General features: G+C 40.5%; 1 protein-coding gene across 1 annotated transcript in view; it reads left to right on the plus strand.

The window, feature by feature from the left end:
* Nucleotides 1-220: 220 nt before the first annotated feature.
* Nucleotides 221-23,029, plus strand: part of Map3k7cl (MAP3K7 C-terminal like) — a 57,016-nt gene continuing 34,207 nt past the window's right edge. The window contains 3 exon segments of the mRNA XM_055614836.1: nucleotides 221-274; nucleotides 13,977-14,105; nucleotides 16,440-16,548. Of these exon segments, the coding sequence (XP_055470811.1) occupies nucleotides 221-274; nucleotides 13,977-14,105; nucleotides 16,440-16,548 (292 nt within the window).

Genomic DNA, 23,029 nt, shown 5'->3' on the forward strand with positions numbered 1-23,029 from the left:
GGATAGAAACGTTACTTGAAAAAGCCATTTGCAATACTCATTGTGATTATGACCACTGGAGTAAACCCCTCTCTGCTGTCAATTGCAATCTTTATGTTTTTCCTTTCAAGGATGAAAAAATAGCTACAACACACAAAAAAAATTAGCTGTGATAATACAAAGGCTTGAGAGACAAGAGACAAAGGAACTAAGAGAACAGAAAATGCTTAATTGTGAACCTATGGTACCTAATGAAATTGAGGATCGAGAGAGACAGTCTATTGATAATGAACGGGTAAGAAGCCTGGCTTGCTGGACTGGAGCCCAGATGACTGGCATGGACATGGACATGGAATGAGAGTGGCTAAAAGTCTAGTTTATGTATGGATTTATAAAGATCTAATTGTACCTTGATAAACAGAAAGGGAATAAGAGTAGTTAAAAGACACTGGATTGTAAACTGGTCATGTTGGTGCATGCTTTTTAATTCCAGCACTCCAGGAGGCAGACAGGCAGAATGCTGTGAGTTTGAGGTCAGCCTGGTCTGCAAAATGAGTTTAGGACAGTCAAGGCTACACAGAGAAACCCTGTCTTGAAAAAAAAATAGAGAAGCTTCCAAATGAAAGGCATGACTCACGGAAGAGACTAAGAAAGCAGTTGCCTCTGGGTGGAGACAGCTTAACAAACCAGCTGAAGAGGGACAGATAGCTCATCAGACTGACAGAGTAGAAAACCTTGATGCTGAAATGGGCTGTTGCTGATGGACAGATGATCAGGACTGCAATAATGGAGGATCACTGCATCAATGGCTGCTCTGTGCTCAGCCTCCTTTCTCCTGCTTATGCAGTCCAGGGCTCCTGTCCAGGGCATAGTGCCATCTAATTTGGTTATATCTTCCCTCCTCAGTTACACTAATATAGAAACTCTCTCATGCATGTGCCCAGAGATTTGTATCATGATGATTTTCTTTTTCAACTTGGAAATCAATACAAATCATGACTCTTAGTATCCTAAGTCTTTTCTCTTAAGGTAGTTAGACTCTACGAAGACCTTTCTTCCAATTTAAAGATCTGATTGCTGGAATTTTGGAAGGCAAATAGGAAAGAGGGGTTGAGTTGGGTGGTAGGGGTCTCAATGTGTAGTATTATATACTAACTAAATCTACATTTTCAGTATAATTCTACCTCTCAATGGTTACGTGTAGCTATCAGTTCAAAACTTCTCATGTGATGCAGAGACAAATACATCACTCTTCTCTGATTGGAGCAGAGATGAATCTCTTGTCTGAAAAAAGCAGAAGAAAATCTCTGATGATTTGAGTGATCCTCCCTTTCTGCCACACATACCATTTTATTATGAATATTGTCATACATCTATAAACTTCATTGGAAGATTTATAACAAATACCGATATGCTTACCACCTAAATTCTATTATTAATTTTACTATTCTTGCTTTATCAAATAGCTATCCACCTATATCTTTATTGTATATCAGCTAACTAATATTCTCATTTTTGATGCATTTAAAAGTAAACTGTAAGCAGCAGGGCTTTCCCTATGAAATACTTAGATATACATTCCATTAAGTAGAACTCAATATATTTTTTTTCAGTTCCCACCATTTGCCTGCATATTTCATCATTTCCTTGTTTTTCTTTTTTTATCACTGAGTAATATTCCATTGTGTAGATGTACCACAATTTCTGTATCCATTCTTCCATTGAGGGGCATCTGGGCTGTTTCCAGCTTCTGGCTATTACAAATAAAGCTGCTACAAACATGGTTGAGCAAATGTCCTTGTTGTGTACTTAAGCATATTTTGGATATATGCCTAGGAGTGGTATAGCTGGATCTTGAGGAAGCACTATTCCTAATTGTCTGAGAAAACCCAGAATTGCTAAAACATTCCTTTACAATAAAAGATCTTCTGGCGGTATTTCCATCTCTGATCTCAGGCTGTACTATAGAGCAACAGTAAAAAAATCTGCATGGTCCTGGCATAGAAACAGAATGGTGGATCAATGGAATTGGATAGAAGACCCAGAAATAAACCCACACACTTATGGACACCTGATTTTTGACAAAGATGCCAAAACCATACAATGGAAAAAAAAGACAGCATCTTCAACAAATGGTGCTGGTTTAACTGGATGTCTACATGTAGAAAAATGAAAATAGATCCATACTTATCACCCTGCACAAAACTGAAGTCTAAGTGGATCAAAGACCTCAACATAAAACCAGACACACTAAACCGCTTAGAAGAAAAATGGGGAAGAGCCTGGAACTAATTGGCACAGGAGACAATTTCCTGAACTCAATACCAACAGCACAGGCTCTAAGAACAACAATCAATAAATGGGACCTCACGAAACTGAAAACTTCTGTAAAGCAAAGGACACTGTCATCAAAACAAAGCGACTGCCTACAGATTGGGAAAGGATCTTCACCAACCCTGTATCTGACAGAGGGCTAATATCCCGTATGTGTAAAGAACTCAAGAAGTTAAACAGCAACAAATCAAGTAATCTAATTAAAAAGTGGGGTACAGAGCTAAACAGGGAACTCTCAATAGAGGAATATGGAATGGCAGAGAAACACTTAAAGAAATGTTCAACATCCTTAGTCATCAGGGAGATGCAAATCAAAATGATCCTGAGATTTCACCTTACATCCATCAGAATGGCTAAGATCAAAAACTCAAGTGACAACACATGCTGGAGAGGATAAGGAGAAAGGGGAACCCTCCTCCACTGCTGGTGGGAATGTAAATTTGATTGCTTCTTGAACAGACTCCTAGGAAATCTTTCAAATCTCCTTCTTTTTTTTTAAATTTTATTTTTCTTATTAGTTACATTTTGTTAACTCTGTGTCCCAGCTGTATCCCGCTCTCTCACTCCCTCCCCAACCCCACACTCCCTCCCTGGTCTCCTCCCTGCCCCTTTCCAAATCCACTGATAGGGGAGGACCTCCTCCCTTTCATTTGACCCTGTTTTATCAGGTATCTTCAGGGCTGGCTGCAAAGTCTTCCTCTCTGGCCTAACAGGACTGCTCCTCTCCTGGGGGGGGGGGGCGGTGAGGCAGTCAAAGAGCCTGCTCTTGAGATCCTGTTAGAAATAGTCCTTGTTCCCCTTACTTTGGAAAACTACTTGGTTACTGAGTGAATTGAACGTATGACAGGAGTCTACTGCAAAAGGCATCTGAAAGACTCTAACTAGCAGTGTTTCAAAGCAGACACTAAGACTCAAATCTCCTTCTTTACTTACACTTTTAGAGGCACTTGAAGCAGGTACTAGTTCTAGCAAATTGGGGAATTTCACAGTGGAATCTATTTTGTTTCATTCTTAGCCTCCTTCCACTTTAAATGTGTTCAACTGTCTCTGGCTAAATCACTCCTTGACCCTTTTCTATTAAATTCCTGCTTGCAAAATTTTTATCCTATTGTCTCTTTCCCCGTCTTCTTGTTAATTTATGCCTAAAGGCTAAAACCAGTAAACAAATAAATAACAACAACAACAGCAACACATTATTGCTTTAGTAGAGTTTTGGAACTAGGGAATATTTATGCTTGTAGGTTTACCTGGAAGTGCCTTTAAGAACAAGTGTGAAGGTGTTGGGTCGTAAATTATTATTTGACATAAAGGCTATGGAATGATAAATGCTGTCTAGGACACATTAATGGCATGAAATGATTGATGGACTTGATTCATCATTCTGGCATGCCATATGAGTTGACTCAGTGGGGTTAATTCTAGGTGACATTCTATATGGGAAAGCCCAATACATGCTCTGAACTCTATGCCGAGATAACTGCAAAAACATACAGATAACAAACGTGCTCAAATCAACTTCTTAGTTTAGCTCCACAGATTGCTTCAGCTGCTCCATTTCTATGCACACAAGGAAGGTGAACCAGAAGAAGACCAAAGGTGGGGTCTGGAAAATCATGAGTTTGGTGTTATTCTATGTTTATAGCCTTTCTGAAGAAGAATTATGAGCGTTAGCTGATAATTATGTGTAGAGAGGTAAAGAAAAGAAAATCCCAATTTCAGTGAGATTAGAAAAATTTCCTTTCCTTTTCCGGGTCATAGTTTGTTTTCAAAGGTAGCGTTTGGTGGTGTACATGTACATTTGTAGAAAAAGGTGGTGAGGGTGGGGCTGTCCAAAGTGAGGACACTAAGTGCTCAGCGTATGTCCTTCTGTCCTGTAGTCTACAGTTTCCTGAAGAAGGCATGTGACTCTATTTTTATTTTTTAAAAAGATTCTATTTTATTCTAATAGTCTGTGTTTCTCTGGTTATCTATAAAGACGTCATTGAAAATTCTTGCACAAGGAATAACTCATGATTCAGTTCTCTGGAGGAAGCAAACAGATTTGTATCCAAAGTCATTAGCTTGTTGACATGAGTGAGTCTCTTTGTAATCCTTCAGACTTTGCATTTTTCCTTTATTAAGAAATAGCTTCTTAAGCCAAAGATCTAAGAGGACCTGACCAAAGCAGTATCTTCTGGACATGAAAGGACTGCTGAACTGCTGAACTCACAGTAGCTGTGCTTGCCTTCGCCTGAGTATTGCCAGATCAAGAGAGCCAGTATTTTAGAGCGGAGGGGAGAGGGGCTCATGAGCCTTCACCCCTGGCTTAGGAGGAATTAGCAGTTGATGGTTTCTGGGGAAAGAGAGCCAGTTTTCTTTTAAGGGTTAGGCCCCTCATAAGCTGACGATGCTACACTGGATAGTCCCATACTCTGGAGTATATGTGCAGTACAAAGTGGACACTTAGCTTTTTTTTTTTTTTTTTAGAAAGGCATGTGAAGTTGAGAGGGGATGGGAAGAGAAGAGGTAGGTCTGGGAGGAATTTGGGGAGGAGTAGGAGTGAATATGATCAAAATACATTTCATGAAATTCTCAAAAAATTAATAAAAATATTTAAAGAATAAAAGAAAGAACATCTTGAAACATTCTAGCAATAGGAAAACAACTCCTTCAAAGGCAATCTTAGCCTTGAAAAAGATTTTGGTGTGTTGTCGAAAAGATTTATTTTTGGTAACAAATTGAGTGTAATTTCCAAGTTCTGGAACACTGAGCTAATATCTGCAACTTTTTAACTCTCTGTTCCTTTATAAAATAGGAATGTGAAAGGGCAGCCTTGCACATTAAATACCATGTGAATTATCAGAGACGTCTAAATGTCCAGCATTTAGTGTTGGCCTCATGTTCAGAGTGTCTCACTCTCATCTTGAAATCAGAGTATTTCATGAGGCTGACACTTTTGATCCTTGAAGGTACTAGCCTAGAACTTTTGATTTCCCTTTTCTTCACCCACTTCCATACTTCCTTCTCTTTTCTCCCTCCCTTCTTGTTCCATTCTTCATTTTTTTCTTTATTTTCCTCTTTCTTCCTGGCATAGATTTTGCAGTTGAAAGAGTGTCTCGCCTTACTCAACCTCACATGTGAATGCACAACATAGGTCTGATTTGATAGAGTACTCGCTGTCCTAACTGTAGTAATGACAGTGGCATTCATGCTTGGCCTAAAGACTCAGGAAAAGGACTCTTCTCTTCCCTTTGGGCTTACAAATCGGGAGACATGTGTAGGCAGGTAGTAGCCATGTCATAGGGAAACTCCATCTGCCAATGGAGTCGGTATAGACTAAAGCTGTCCCAAAGAAAAAGAAACTTTATATGATTTTTGCTGTTTGAAAAATCTACTTATGGAACTAGAAGGTTCCTGGATTTTCCAGGTTTCTGACCCAAACTGTCCCTTTGGTAGTTAAGGTTATGTTAACTTGATTAGCAACAGTTCAGAAACTGACAAATGGATCATTCAGATCTACCCTTCTATTTTCTTTCCCATCATTCATTTGTAACGTTTGCGGTGTTTTTTTTTTTTTTTCCTTTTTAACTCTCTCTTGAAATAGAAGGGTTTAAAGATTTATTTATTTCTTTATGTATATGAATGGTCTGTTTTCATGCATACCAGAAGAAGGAATCAGATTCCTTATATGTGGTTGCTGGGAGTTGAACTCAGGACCTCCAGAAGAGCAGTCAGTGCTCTTAACCACTGAGCCATCTCGCCAGAACCTGGAAACAACCCAGATGTCCATCAACGGAGGAATGGGTACAGAAATTGTGGTATTTTTACACAATGGAATACTACTCAGCAATCAAAAAGGAGGAAATCATGAAATTTGCAGGCAAATGGTGGGATCTAGAAAAGATCATCCTGAGTGAAATATCCCAGAAGGAGAAAGACAAACACGGTATATACTCACTTATATAGACCTATAAGATATAATAAACATAATGAAATCTATACACCTAAAAAAGACAATCAAGAGAGCGGACATAGGGTAAGATTATCAATCCTCATTTTGAAAGACAGATGGGATGCGCATTGAACATTGACAGGAGTCTACTGAGCGCATTGGAAAGACTCTAGCTAGCAGTGTTTTCAAAGCAAAGACTCATGACCAAACCTTTGGCAGAGTACAGGGAATCATAAGAAAGAAGGGGAGTTAGTCTGATGAGGAAAGGATAGGAGCTCCACAAGGACCAAAGATATCTGGACACAGGCTCTTTTCTGAGACTGACATGCAACCAAGGACCATGTATGAATGTAACCTAGAACCTCTGCTCAGATGTAGCCTGTGGTAGCTCAGTAACCAATTGGTTTCCCATAGTGAGGGGAACAAGGACTATTTCTAACAGGAACTCAATGGCTGGCTCTTTGGCCTCCCCACCCCCCAAGGGAGGAGCAGTCCTGTTAGGCCACAGAGGAGAGCTTTGCAGCCAGTCCTGAAGATACCTGATAAAACAGGATCAGATGAATGGGGAGGAGGTCCCCCCTATCAGTGGACTTGGCAAGGGGCACGGTGGAGATGAGGGAGGGAGGGAGGGACTGGGAGGGAATGAGGGATCGGGACACGGCTGGGGTACAGAGTTAATAAAATGTAACTGATAAGAAAAAAGTAAAATACAAAAAAAAAAAAAAAAAGAAATAGAAGGGTTTATATGCAAAGCTGCACGCCTAAAAGGCAGCAGGCTACTGTAACCATTTCTTTTGATTGCCACATTGACAAACTTGAGATTCACTTTAGAGACAGGAATTCCTAAATTCGGTTAATTTGAGGTTTCTAGGAACAGTGCAATACATTTTCTTAATAATTACTAGTAACAATAAGACCTTAAAAATGAAATGTCTCAAAGGCACAGAGAATGTGGCTGTTTAAGGCTCAATTCTAAGAGGCTTGTGTTTGTTGCTAAGCTTAGTTGTGGTTAGAAAAATAATCATGAACAGCAGGTTCTCATCACTGTTCCACATGGTGTTACTCTGTTACTCCGCACTGTTACTCTGCTAGGGATGTCACAGGCAGTAGCCAAATGCTGACTGCAAAAGCCATAAAGGTAAAGCCCCAGAAGGACACAGGCATGTATGGTTCAGTGTTGGCAGGAGCCCAGGGAATTTGCATTTCTGAATGTGTTCTATGTTTATGCTTTGTGCATTTGTTTCATTTCAAGAATGCACTGTGTTCAGTTGAATTGCATTTAAATGTGTTGTGTTGTTTATATTTAAACAATAGACTTTCCTTTATAGGATCTCTAAAGATTATGTGATACATTTATGATTAATACACATTGTCAAAATTGGAATATAGACCAAAACTGGGACATGAATAGTTTTCTCTTTCTGTGAAGTAGACTTCTAAAAATCCAGGGGCCTGGAAAGATGGCTCAGAGGTTGAGAATACTAGATGCTCTTCCAGAGGACACGGGATAGATTCCCAGCTCACAATTGTCTATAATCTGGTAATAGGGTAGCTGACAACCTCTTCTAGCCTTGGCAGACACCGGGCACATATTTGTGTACTTGACACACAGATACACATGCAAGCAAAACACCCCCGCACATAAAGTAAATAAATAAACTAAGACAAGAATGTGCTAAACTTTCTGTGTCCAATTGTCAATTTATAGTGAAGATGTAGAAAGAAACATATTAAAAGACATGGTTATATGTGAGAAACTGTAGGTTTTTTATTTTTATTTAACAGATTAAAAAACTGTAAAAAAGAATAGGTGGTAGATAATTACAGAATTTTTTAAAAATGTAAGAAACATAGCAACTTACTACATTTGGATTTTTTTTAAAATTCTTTATTAATTACACTTTATTCACTTTGTATCCCCCCTGTGGTTCCCTCCCTCCTCCCGTCCCAATCCCTCCCTTCCTCCACCCTCTGCATGCATGCCCCTCCCCAAGTCCACTGATAAGGGAGGCCTTCTTTTCCTTCCTTCTGATCCTAGTCAATTAGGTCTCATCAGGAGTGGCTGCAGTGTCTTCTTCTGTGGTTTGGTAATACTGCTTCCCCCTTGGGGGAGGTAATTAAAGAGTAGGCCAATCAGTTCATGTCAGAGACAGTCCCTGTCCCTATTACAATGGAACCCACTTGGATACTGAACTGCCATGGGCTACATCTGTGCAGGGGTCTTAGGTTCTTTCCATGCATAGTCTTGGTTGGAGTATCAGTCTCAGGAAAGACTCCTGTGCTCAGATTTTTTGGTTCTGTTGCTCTCCTTGTGGAGTTCCTGTCCTTTCCAGACCTTACTGTTTCCCACTTCTTTCCTAAGATTCCCTGCACTCTGCCCAAAGGTTGCCCATAAGTCTCAGCATCTGCCTTGATAGTCTGCAGGGCAGAGCTTTTCAGAGGTCCTCTGTGTCAGGCTCCTGACTTGTTCCCTCTTTTCACCTTCTTCTGATGTCCATCCTCTTTGCCTTTCTTCATAGGGATTGAGCATTTTAGCAAGAGTCCTTTCTCTTGGTTAGTTTTTTAGATGTACAGATTTTAGTAGGTTTATCCTATATTATATGTCTATATGAATGACATGTGTGTGTGTCTTTCTGCTTCTGGGATAGCTCACTCAGGATGATCTTTTCCAGATCCCACCATTTACATGCAAATTTCAACATTTGGATCTTATATTAAAAATTAAACATGAATTGAGAAGATAAGGTATAAGAAAAGTGAAAGTTTGAATAATAAATTAATCATAAAATTAAAATTCTAGGGAACTGTTTTCATGGTAGTTGCTTGAGCAAAAGCACTCTTTGGTTACTTTAAAAAAGCTTTTTTTTTTTTTTTTTTTTTTTTGTTCTGGTGACAGTGCTCTTTATCTTACAGAAGCTTTTCAGTTTCATGAGGTCCCATTTATTCATTGTTGATCTTAGAGCCTGAGCTGTTGGTGTTCTGTTTAGGAAGTAGTCTCCTGTGCCAATGAGTTCAAGGCTCTTCCCATTTTTCTCTTCTAATGGATTTAGTATTTCTGGTTTTATGTTGAGGTCTTTGGTCCACTTGGACTTGAGTTTTGTGAAGGGTGATCAAGATAGATCTATTTGCTTTTTTCTACATATAGACATCCAGTTAGCACCAATTGTTGAAGATGCTATCTTTGTAAAAAATCAGGTATCTGGGGTAGGGCATGGGCAGAGGGCCTATAATCCTAGCACTAGGGGGAGGCAGAGACAGGCAGATTTCTGTATTTGTTCTTGACAATTCCACATGTGTATAGTGCATTCTGATTACTCTCAGCCTCCTTCTGTTTTCCTTTCCCCTATTACCTCTCCTCGCTTCAAGTCTCTCTTCTGTATTCATGTATTTCTGTCTTGTTAGTGATCAGTTTAGTTTAATCAGGGCCGTCCATGTGACCATGAGCGCATCGGTGGGGACAAAATAGCCACTCCTCCCCCAGAATATATCACATCCAATAGTTCATCAGACAGCGTAGGGTTCCTAGCTAGCCCTTCCCTGACTCATACAAAATTGACAGGTCCAGTCTTTTGCAGGCTCCCTGAAGGCAACTCCAGTGGCCGAGAGACCATGATTGCATCAGCTATGTCATACCCAGAAAAGACTATGGAACAGCCCTTTCCCCAGTCTTTACCTCATGTTCTTCCCCCCCCCCCTTTTATTATTATAGTTTTAAAAAAAGGTTTATTTATTGTATATGAGTGCTCTATCTGTATGTACACCTGCATAGCATTAAAATGTACAGTTTTGCCACCGAATTTTGGTTTATTTTAAATAGTAATGGCTAAAAAATTATTATGTCTCTCTCTCTTACTCTATAGAAAAACTCAAATTTTTAGTAGTGCCCTATTAAAAACAATTACTTGCTATTTATTATCAGTACCAGTAATTATGATTGAGATGAACATAAATAAAATACAATGAAAAAATTGAAAAAATATTTTTATTAATTCTTTGAGAATTCCAAACAATATATTTTGATCATACTACTCCTCTTTCTTTCCTCTAACTTCTCTCAGATCCACAACACTATGTCTTTCTTCCAACTTCATGTCCCCCTCTCTGTGCCCCTCCCCTGCCTCTCTCACTGACACAGGGACTCACTATAAAGCCCACTGTATGGAAACTCACTATGTAGACTCGGCTGGCTTCAAACTACAGAGCCTGCCTGCCTCAGCCTCCCAAGTGCTGAGATTAAAGGTATGCAGAACCGTACCAATTTTCTTCTCTCTTGTAAAATAACCCATTGAGTCCAGTTTATGCTGTCCATTTATTACTGAGTTTTGGACCATCTACCGGAGCATTGTTGGCCTGCCAGCAGTCACAGCCTTAATGACAAATTACTCTTCCTCCCCTAGAAGCCATCCGCTGCCTACAGCAACTCAGGAGCTCCAGGCTAGGCTGTTGACAGGTTTGATCTTGCTCAAGTCTTGGCACGCAACCGCAGCTGCTTTGAGATTAGGAATGAAGTGGTCTCACCATGCCTAGAAGACAGTGTTTTGCTCCTAGCTCCCCAAACCTCTAGCTCTTACAATCTTTTTGTTCCTTCTTCTTGGATGGTCCGTAAGCTTGTGTGAATGTGTGCATGAGATGTAGATGTACCATTTGTTTCTGTTACCTAACATTCTTTCTAACCTGTTCTACAGTGTTCCCTGAGCCTTAAAACAGGTAGTGTAAATTGCTCTTGTGATTTTTCCAACATTTTTACCCCTTAAAATAATGATTTCCACTTACTTTTAAAATTATATTTTGGGCATTCTTGTATACATTTACATTAACTCCACTAATTTTAATAATGATAACGTACATCCCCCCCACTTCATTCCTGGGGAGATTGAAGTGTGGATTATTTGATTCAATTAACTGAAGTCATGGGAGAAGAACCAGACTGGGACCTAGACAGCCAGATTCTTAGATTCTTGTGTGTTGGCTCCGACTTCAGTGAGGAGAAGAGAGAATGAATGATGGTTGTTGTGGCTGTGTTCCGGGGAAGTTTTATTTACAGAGATAGCAGTGTGGATTGACCTCATAGGTCACAGTTTTCCACCTCCCATCTTACTTTCCCCAAGTCAGAATATCTAGTGGATATTACCATCTTTTTTAGTAAGATTCATAAAGGAGAAGCCACTGGGTAGTTCAGTGGTTCTCACCCCTCATTCTAACCTTGAGCTTCAGGAAGACAATCATCTAAAGCTGCTCATCCTACTAACTTAAGCCTCATGCAAACTTGGGTTAGTAACAGCAGTTCTTAGTCTTTTTTTCAGAAAGGTGGTGGAAATATAAGATCAGAAAATTCTTAAATAAAAAGTCTATATGATTTGGGAGTGATGCTTTGTGGTTACGACCGTGCTTATATAGATGACCCACGTTTGGTTCCCAGCACCTACATGGTGGCTCACAGCTGCCTGTTTCAGTTCCAGGAGATCCGATGCCTCTTCTGACACACAAGGGCTCCTGCATACAGGTAGTGCATATATACACACACTCAGGCACACAGACATACACAGAACATAAATTTTATTTTGGGTTTCATTAGTGGGCATGGATTTCATTTGTGTTCCTTATTTGTTGCTGTCTTGAGTGTGTTTTGGGTAAGGAATCCAGAAATGCATCATTATTCCTAAGGCAACAGAGGAGATAGTAGACATTATGATTGGGAAAGTTTCAGTTTGTAGTATCAGGTTCAGACAGAGTTTATTTAGACTATTTTAAACATTTTCTTATTTATTCTTTACTCGTGGTTGTCAAATAATTCTTTGTTGAAATTGTTTCCTTTGTAGCAGCTGGCACACCTCTTGCTTGAAGTCATCTCTGATGGTAGAAGATGCAACCATGAACATTACAGCCCATGCACTGGGAAGCTTCCAGGATTCCTTTTGTGACGCTGGGACCAGAAATGCTGCATCTGTCAGGTATTATTTACAGGACCGTAGAAAGAGGTCGTTTCCATGAATTTAATATGAATTGACACTTTAAGATGCTCTCTCAGTCTGATTTTTCCAGCCCTATCAGTTTCACTGGAACCCAGATACTAGAGCAGTTACTGATAACTGTTGAAACATCAATGTCACCATCAGCTTTTCTAGAGGGAAGTCGGGGGTAGGAGCTGACATGGGAGTCAAGTAAGATATGGTATTGCATTAGTTTTCACTGATTTGACAAAGGACCTACGAAAGTCAGCTTCAAGGCTGAAAGATTAATTTGATACCATGGCTTCTGAGGCTGTAGCCCATAGTCACTTGGCCCTGTTGCCTTTGGGCCTATGAAGAGACAATTTATCATGGAACATGTAATGTGGAAAACTGCTCAAATCAATGCATCCAGGGGCAAAAAGATAGTAAGAGGGGTAGTTGAGACTCCAGTATCTTTAAGGACACACTTACAACCAACTACCATGATACTGCACCCCTGAAAGTTTACCTCACTTTGCTGTTGTTCTGTGGGCAGCAGAGCAAACCTTTAATGTGTAGACCTTTGGACGGCATTAACAATATTCACTTCCCACCCAGCACAGAAAGGATGGGCAGCTTTGATTTTTTTGAGGCTGAATGTATTCACCATGACAATTATGATCTAATGTCATGTAAACCTGGATGCTGGATCATTAAACAGCCTGGGATTGATGGGTGGGTCATGTGATAAAAATATGTTTGGTTTAGTAAAAAATGATCAAATTGTACTTCAAAGTTCCTTTACCATTTTGCCTTCCCACTAGAAGTGAAGGAGAGGTACCATTCTTCTACACATGTACTTAACCATTTGCCTTGGGATGTGAGCCATGAGAACAGGCAAATGAAGCATCATTTCAATCTTCAACTCTCTAAAGCTGACTGTTTTTCCATAGGCTTATTTGTTATCTGTTTACCTTTGCTGAAAACTTGTCTGTTCAGAACTCTCGCCCCTTTCAAGGGGTGGGGGCAGGGGACTGAGTTTTCCCTTTGTTCAGTTTAAAGACTTCTTTGCATGTTTCGGATTCCCATGTGCATTTTGCAAATATTTTCTTTCAGTTTGTGGCTTGTCTTTGGATCCTCTTAATATTATGTATATTTGACTATCTAACCTTAAGATCGTGGTTCGGTTATTTTTTAAAGACCCGAGACATCCATGTTTACAACTGTGAAGAGAAGCTTGAAGGATCCTGCTGTTCCCTGTTCACCGCTGACCCCTTTTGTGAGTGTCTGCATTTGTAGAATGGATCAAGTCATCAAGTTCAAGCTGAGGCTCAGCCTCAAACCTCACCTTCTTAATGGGATCATCACTGCGACGATCCAAGAGTCAGCTAGTGGCCTGTCCAAGTCGGCTGGGTCTAGCTGAGCTGACATTTTTGCTGACTAGAGTCAGGCTATCTTTGCCAGTTTGCTGGAATAGACACAGACACGGATTGGGCCACCACGAAGACATTCCTGTCTTGTGAAGCAAGTCTGTTTGTATTTTAGGTTTGCCAGGACTAATGAATTAAAACATTTGGACGCTCTACAACTCGCTGTTTATCAATGCCTCTGACAGGAGGAGGGTTTTTCTTTTGCTCTTGCTTTTTCTAGAAACATGACAACATCCTGGCTGTGGAGTGGCAAGGAAAGGAGAGAGGGGCTGTGCAAGGAAGCGGAACAGGGAGGTCCCGTGGGATGGGACGCTGGGGTCCGGGCAGAGCAGGTAGTTGTGTGCAGCCGGGACAGCTGTCTCTGCTCCTCAGAGTGTCAGTGGCTGCTATGCAGCAGGTGCAGACTGCTCTCTCGCTGAGTCCTGACTGCACAAACGCAACGACTGGCCAAGGCAGTGGCTGGCCCTGGATTACACAAGGGCAGACTCTCAACTAAGTGAGGTAAGGCGACAGGTGTGAAACCCAACTAACCTCTCTGAGCACCGGCAACTTAGCTAGGGCCCTGTTAACAGCGGCAGGAGAAGGAACCAGCAGCCGGTTTCCCCAGGGGTACGATGAAAAGGTAAGTGGTGGATGCTGCTGAACTCTCCCGGACCTCGACATCATCCTTTCTGAGGCTTCTGTTGTGTTGTCCTTAGCTGTGTTTATCGATTTCTTTTCTCTAGCTTGAAACCAGAGCAGAGGTCTGTTTAATGAACCCCAGAGGCAGATTTCCACCTCCTGTGCTCAGTTTGTTGATGCAGGAGAGTGGAGGGATGGACCTGAAGAGGGTTGGGCTCCGCATCCCTAGAAGTCACGCTCAGGCAGACAGGGCACTGTTGGACACGAGACTTTTTTTTTCAGCCACAGCTTTTGGGGCTTTTGTTTGCTTCATTCAGTTTGAGGCAATCTGTGCCATTTCTTCAGAAACAGGTGGCTAAGAGAATTCTTGATACCAAGCAGAAGAAATTATGCAGACGTTGGCCAGACGGTTGTTTTTGTAAAAAGCAAGAAGTCCAGTATTAAGTCATAGCAATTTCAGGATACCATCCTTTGGTAACTTAAAATTACGTGCTACATGTGGAGCATCCAGTGCGCATAGCCATTACGAGGCTTACCGGGCTCAACAGAATTCTAAACGGCTCATAAACATTGTTGCTTTTAAGCTTTATGGTTAATATAAGCTTATTTTTTCCCATATGGTACCTAAGATGGTTCAAAATGTTTGTACCTCTGAATGCACTTGTACAAATGTATGCGTCGAACTTGCCCACATAAGTAATTGTAAAAACAAAACTCAGTGTTCTGGATACTATTTTTAGACACAGAAAAGCTATGGGAAAGAGTCAAAAACCTGACCATGAGAAAATATTCTGCTACAGCAGTTCCCAGAATCCTGCCGAGGATGGCTAAAAGACCTTATTTATATTTTGCCATTTTTGGAGACATTTTCCTTAAAATATCATGCAGGTTTTTTTGGTTTCCTGCCTACACGAGATGGTTAGGAGAGACTTTTGGAGGGGCATGACCAAAAATAGAAATGTTAAATATATGTATTTAAATAACAACCATATCATGTAATAGTATAACATTTTTCCTAGTCCCATTGAACATCAAGCTATAAAATATCTTCCTTAAAGAATAATTGGGTTAAATTCTCTTAAGAAACAGTTTTTGCTCTTACCATCTTATGCAAAGGATGTTTTCCTACTTGTTGTCTCTAAGTTTATTAACTAAATCATAATTTAATAGGTAGAGCCAAACACTCATAGGATGTTTTTTGGTTTTGTTTTGTTTTGCTTAAAACAGGGCTTCCTGTAGCCCAAGCTGGCTTCAAACTCTCTATTTAATAAATCTTACCTTGGATCAGCTGATCCTCCTGCCTCCACAGTCCTTGTGCTGTAAGGTGTATGCCCCACAGCCAAGTTTTGTTTTGAGTAGTACCCTGCTGTTGAGAGGTGAAACCTTAGGCTAAGTGTTGATAGATTTCTAGGTCATCAGTTAGTTAATAATACAATATTCATACTACAACTGTAACATGGTTTAAAACAGTTTGTGGCTTACTTTAAATTATCCCATTTATATCAATCCTATACTACGTCCCAAATAAAACACTGTGTTTAATTTAGGCACTGTGTGTCTGCGTGTTTGTGTGTTTTCACAGGTGTGCAGGTGACCTGTGGAGGCCACAAGTCAGGTTCTGTCTTCCTTGTCTTTGAGACCTGATCTCTCACTAGTCCATGGGGCTTGCTAATTAGGCTAGGCTAGTTGAGCTGGGGCCCCAGGTATCTCTGGTTTCTGTATCTCCATTACTGAGGTCACAAGTATGTACCATCCTACACTCTGCTTTTTTACAGGAGGATCCAACTCAGATCTTTCTGCTTGCATGGCAAGTGCTTTACCAGCTAACTGCCTCCTAGGTCCTCAGCATGGAAAACTGCCTTAGTCTGAAGCCACCTGACACTTTATTAAGACTATGTCTCTTTTTGTATTGTCCCCAGTTAAAAATAAAGAAATAATTTCACTATAGGTGAACTTAAAACCAAGATTAAACTGATCAGTGGGCAGGAATATTGAAAATATGAAATAGATTAAAAAAAATACCATATTTCATTCATTCCAGATGCCTATTACCAAGGGAATTTTTGTAGAAGCCAGACAAAAGAAATGAAAACGCATCGGTTATGTACTTACAGTGTAGGGAAAGGCAACTTACTCGCTTTCTCTTCTTATTTCTGAGGGTCTCTGGAGTGTAACATGCGGTGAAGTGACGATGGCTATCTCTTGTCCTTACAGCTGGAAGACCCAGGAGAAGGCCGGGCCTCAGGTGCCCACATGATCAGCACAGCCAGGGTACCTGCAGATAAGCCAGTACGCATCGCATTTAGCCTCAGTGATGCCGCAGGTATGCTTCTCTGGAGGGGAAGGGCTGCTTCTGCAGCCCTTTCAGAATTTTCACCATATTTTGTGATTCCATGGAGAATGTTTAAAACTGCATGTTTGCGTGAACGGATGGGAAGGTGTATGGTATTACATCACGTTGTTAGATATCTAGAAATGTCTGTAGAGCTCCCCCATCCCTGCCACCCTGCACTTCGATTTGATTGTTTTAGCAACTCTTCCCCTGTTCTCCTTTGCCATTTTAGCTTTCTTTTAGGATAAGAATCACTGAACTATAACAATTTCTAAGGATAGCAAACTGTGTCATTGTTAAAATGGCATGAGGGGATGTTTATTAAGAGCTGGCAGCTGGTCAGATAATATAAAAACAGTGCTGTCTCCATTCCAGCCATGTGTCTGCGATATTGGTTTCTCACTGGTGTTCCCACACTTCCGGCTAAATAAACAGACTGCACCAGGAATGATGAATGGGGCAGGTGAGGAGGGGCCTCTCTAAATAGTAAAGTCTGAGGTGAGCCTGCCATATTTAGAGCCTTTCATCATGGCTCCCCTCAGTGACCTCTTAACACACATATGGAATTGCACCACCCTTGACCAAGGGGCCCAAGCAGTGGGAGGTCATACCGGCTATGACAGGAAGCTCTGGTTTACAAGCCCTGGCATCTTAGTTCAATGTCATCTGTTAAAATCACCTGCTCAAACATCACCAGTTAAACCTCAGGTCTTCTCCCCTATCAGTAGACTTGGGGAGGGGCATGTGTGAAGAAGGGGGAGGGGAGGTGGGATTAGGAGGGGAGAAGGGAGGGATTTATGGGGGGATACAAAGTGAATAAAGTGTAATTAATAGAAGTTAAAAAAATGTAAAAAAAAAAAAGAAAAAAAAATAAACCTCAGATCTTTTTAGAACAGAGTCTTATTTTCTCTGTTACTCTCTCTTCCTGCCTGTAAATCCAGCACTGGGGAGGTAGAAAGAGAAAGAATTCCTGGGCTCTTTCGCAGCCTAACCAGTGAGTTCCAGGAAAGTAAGAGATCTTATCTCAAAGGTTATGGCACTTGAACAATGACACCCACTGTTGTCTTCTGGCCTACACACACACACACACACACACACACACACACACACACACACACTATTAATGAGTGAAAAGTGGCAGGACCATTCCAAAATAATGTAAAGTAAGGAATTTTGCTCTAGAAATTCTTGTGTGAAACAGCTATGTGATGCTGAACATTTACCCTAAAGTCTCGCAGACCATGGTCACCAAGAGAGAATGAGGTACAGTATGGAGAGATGAAACCTCTGCTTTTTATTGTGTAATTTTCTGTCACTCATCTCATGACTAGTTTTTATACACTGCATCCCCCACTCAAGGGTTATTCTGTAAGACATTGGTAAGGCGAAACCTTGGAGCTAAGAAGATCCATACCAATCAATGTAGAAGCATCTTTGTATTAGGAACTCATCTGTGCTAGTTTAAACAACCTTACAGTGGAGACATGGCCATCTCATATCTACTGGGTGGAAGTCTGAGGCTTGAGGACATGTTAGTTAAATAATGGAGTTAAGTTCTTTCATTATGTCTTACTACTTCTCTAAAAAGTTAAAAAAAAAAACCTTCCAGTTTTTAATGCACTTCATAGTTCCAAAATTTTAAACAGTGGACTATATGCAACGAGAAGCCCTTAAGATACATACATACGTGCAAGTTCATAATCCAAAAAGTAACGAGGTGTCTAATCTTCCTTCGACTTTTCTCTCATGGGGCAGACCATGTCCCATTATAGTAAACAGGGTTACAAGGACATTTTAAGCTATAATGCTTGGTTTACTCAAGTAAAATTATTACGTAATTTTGTACAAGAGAAAGAAATGCACCAGAAAAGAGTCACAATGACATGAGTCTCATCTTCAGGCTGGATGAATGAACTCTTCTTTGAAATCTAAATGCACAGCAAGATTCCTTTGGCACTGTCTTTGAATTCCCTGATCCTGGCTGAGAGTCCTTGAGTGACTTTAATCAATACATTTAAATTTACTTTTAGTCTCTTTTTTCTCTTTTAAATGTTTTCAAAATGTCCATCTTTGAAATTTATGTTTCATGATGGAGCTGTTTAAAAACAGATTACAATTTAAGTAATTCTTACCCTCTACTTCCACAAAAAGATGCTTAGGAAGGCTTATAAGAAATCTGCCATGATTAAGTATTTTAGCCTATAATCAATGTGTCTCACGTTGTCTAGGAAGACTGTTTGCCTATACAACCTAAGGCAGTTCTCAGTGTTTCTCAACCCTGCCTAATTCTACCACTTGAGGGAATCCATCAAGAACACATGTTTAGAAAAACAAAAACAGAAGGACAGGAAATTCTGAGGGAAATGGGTTGGGGGTACTATGGGGCCTTGGAGGCAAGTAATGGTAGATGGACGTGCTCTAAATACATTGTGTAAGTGTGTGAAATTATCAAAGAATAAATTAAAAATGTTAAGGAAAAAGAACACACATGTAAAGGTCCTGCCCTATGTATGTTGACGTTAGAGACTTGCTACTTCTCTGCGAGGACAAAGAAAGCCATCTTATATGTTTATACATATCAGACATACAACATTTCAAGGATTAGTCAGAGCCAAGGAATTGGAATTTTTCCATGCACACAAAGCTGTTAGTTAACCAAAAGATGCTTTGCAGATATTTGGGACACTCCCTGTGAATTCTTGAATAAGGAGTGTATGGAGTGTCCCACAGGCACACAGAGTAACATTTGCCATCATGCAAGCTGTACATGCCTTTTGAATTCCAGTGTGTGCATCCTGTGGACCACATATTTAGGAAGGAAAAAAAAGGGAAATGTCCTCCACTTTAATAGCAAGTGGGTAATGGAATGTGTCCTTTTTGAGGAGTTATTAATTTCACGCTGTTGGATAAACTATTGAATCTGCAGAGTCAAAGGGAAAGGGAGACATTGTTTACTTGTGAATATTGATATATTTGTTTTCCTTTTTGAGAACAGTTTTATACATACATAAACTGTATCTTGATCACATCTACTCATTTCTATTATTTTGTTTGTTTACATATGTATGTGTTACACTGAGACTAAACATGGGCACTGGATCTCTTAGAGCTAGAATGACAGGTATTTTCAGCATACAATGTAGCAGGAGTGCTGGAATTCGAAATCTCTCTGGTCCTCAGGACTGAACAGCAAGTGTTCTTAACCAGTGGTCCACCTCTACAGCCTCACAAATTCATTTGTTATGGGGCTAATATAGTTAGTACTCCAGTAATTATAGGATTTATTGGGTCTATATTCTTGAGACATTTACTGGAAAAATTTAGGGGTTTGGAGTTAGAGAAGGGTAATTTGGGGTTTGTTTTCATTCTTATGAGTGTAATATGGAGAAAGGTAGCTACTGAGCCTTGTTGGAATTCAGTTTTTCTTGAGTTGCATGTGGAAGAATGAAATGTCACCTTATAGGAGAAGCATTTAGCAAAGTGTATGACACAAATTTAATACTCAGGCTGCCCCCATAATTAAGGTAACTGGCTGTGGAGTATTAAGACAAATATAAACCACGAGGAAGCACATGCCCCGTGGACATTCCACACTTCCCCTTGATGGCAAGATACACTTCACAGAGTAGCTGCCTGCTGTTGTTTGGGGAGCAGTCACCCAGAGAGCAGTGAGTGCTGTATTGCCTCCCTAAGATGACCCTTCTGATCTCCTATGCCTGCAGCACTCTGCCGAGGCTGTTTAGATGCACACAGTGGGGCAAGACAGGTCCCCTCCCTTAAATCTAAAAGGCTGAGATTTGCTTAATAATCCACATTATCTAAAGAAATTGGCAAAGCCCTTTGAAAGAGCTGCCAATTAAACTGGGCTACAAGCTAGCTTATAGAAAGACACCATCTCTAGGTATAAAGAATCTATTGGAGAAAAACTCTATTTTAGCCATTTTTCTTCCTATTGCTTCCAAGCAGAAATTGTGAGCAAAACTTAAGAGTAGAGAAGAGCATGGCATACTCAGAAAACACCAAGCCACGGTCTGTTAGCTCAGAAGCTGGTGTGAGAAAAGGGCAGATATTTGGTGGAAGAGTCTGGAATGTGGAGCAAAGAGAAAATGGAAGAGGTGTTCTATACCAATACAAAGTGATGGGAGTCTGGGTTTAGGATGAAATGATGGAGTTTGAAAAAGATTTTGCAAGAAGGATTGGAACAACTGGGCGACAGTTTGCTTTTGATTGTTCATTGATAGAAAACGAGCCACAGGACTTCAGTGTCTCCTTGGACTTCCGAGGGCTTCCATACAAAAGCAGGCTTTGGGGAGAAATACATGGAGTCCTCTAAGCTACAGGCACTTTTTCCAGACCACTGTTAAAAAAACCTTCATAACTGATACTTGGATAAGGCAGCTATGCCTGCCTTTAATATGCTCAATATTATTTCCAAATCAGGCATTCATTCCAAAATAATAATTTCCTAAACGAGGTCCTCCACTGAGTTAGTTTTCACAATATCAAATGTGCTGAATAGAAATATGAATCCTCCACCTTGAATTATTGTGAGGAATCACCGGTTTCTTTCTCATGGGAGAGAAGTTAGAATTGGACAGATACTGGGATTTCATTTAATTACTCAAGAATTTTCTTTATCTTCAATTGAGTTGCAAAGGTGGCATACAAATTTAGACATTGCATTCATTCTCTCCACCCCATTCTCTCTCCAAAGATACTCACATCAGCCTAGGCTGATAATAAAATTTTAAATAAATGTTAAAATTTTATTTAAAAATTAAGTTGTTGGAATTTTCACATTAGGGCACAAATGTAGTTTAAAAATCTCAGACCCAAGCTGGGCACGGTGGCACACACCTGTATTCCCAGCACTCGGCAAGGCAGAGGGCAGGTGGATTGCTATGAATTTGAGGCCAGGCTGGTCTACAAAGCAAGTCCAGGACAGCCAAGTCTACGTAGAGAAATCCTGAGTTGAAAACAAAAACAAAAACAAAACAGAACCCATTCTATCATAGCTGTTGAAGTATTTTGTTTTTATCTTGAAAATCCCACCGTTCTGTCTAGCAGTGAGAATTCCGTAGACCAGCTGAAGCAACCAGCGCTACAGACGCTGCAACGTGGTGTCGTGCGCTGCGGTGCGCTGCCTGCGCTGCCTGCGCTGCCGTGCGGTGATTTCTGTTCAAGTGCACCCGGCTATCAGACGGACTGATTTACCTTGCCATTGTCCTTGCCATTGTCTCTCCTTACATCACCTTTTCATACACTGAGTATTATCCTCCCTCTCTCCTCAGCACCCAAATGGTTCTGGTACTTTCTTCTCTCTAAATTTTTAATCTTTTCTCTACAGGAAGACTCTGTGAGGTCTTATTGCTGTCTAACTATAAGTGAATACTGGGGTTTTTATTTTAATCTCTAGTTTGTTCTGTTGGTTAATCTTTTTTTTACCTACCCACTTACTAGAAAGTAAAAAGTGAAAGTTCTGCTGGAATTCTGGGTGTCTGACAGACCCATCAAGGAAAGGCGCATGACAGCCACTTTTAACTTTAGAGGCTCACTACACTTTATGAAGTTAATAATACAATAGCTGCAGCCTCTTGGAGCTCATTATTATCAGTGAAAATTCTTTGAGATGCAATCACTTTTATTTATTTTGTTTGGAATTTGTGGCTTAAGTCTTTAAAGAAAGGGTGTAAGGAATAAATATTTATGGAGTGTATAGACATTTGTACTTGTGCTGTCCTACCTCAGCTTCACACTGCTAACAATCCCACAGGAGGATGCTGTGGCTGTTATGTGAATGATTCTTCAGAAAACGAAAAGGTCAGCTTTAAATCAGCAGTTAATAAATAGGGAGGCTTCAAAACCAGGTCCTTATATTCTGTGGCGCAGACCCACAGAACTCAAGAGACAGCAGCAGGAGAATTTCCACAAGTTCCAGGAAGTTATAGAATAAAGTTATATAGTAAAGAAGTAGAGTTATATAATAAAGGCCCTGTCATTTCTTTTTTTAAACATGAATGGTCCTGACAGCAAACAGCTCCCCAGTAGTCAGAGGGAGAATGAGAGAAGGTTACTTCTGGTATGCTGTTGGAGAGTAAATGAAAAGGAGAAGTGAAAATTTATTTGGTGGGGTGCTGAGCAAGAAGTAACCTCTTCTGGAGGTTTCTGAGGTCCTTGATTCCAGACCCGCCTCCACCGCCAAATTCTGCAGATGGTGAAGCCCTCTGTATGAAATGGCAGAGCGTTTGCATGACCTTTGTCCATCCTCCTTTACTTTTGCCTCCAGATCACTGAATGCAGTGTGGAGGCTGTGCAATCCCTGCCGTCTTTTATGATTTCAGAAATAACAACAAGAAAAGCCGCCCGTGCATGTCGATACGGGCATAATTCTTTCTCTCCAGCACTTTCAGTCTATGATTGGCCTAACTTCCAAGCGCAGAACTTAACATATGTAGAGGACCAACTGTGTGTG

Source organism: Psammomys obesus, unplaced genomic scaffold (assembly GCF_907164565.1).
Source record: "Psammomys obesus unplaced genomic scaffold, mPsaObe1.curated_primary_1811, whole genome shotgun sequence".
Taxonomy (NCBI): domain Eukaryota; kingdom Metazoa; phylum Chordata; class Mammalia; order Rodentia; family Muridae; genus Psammomys; species Psammomys obesus.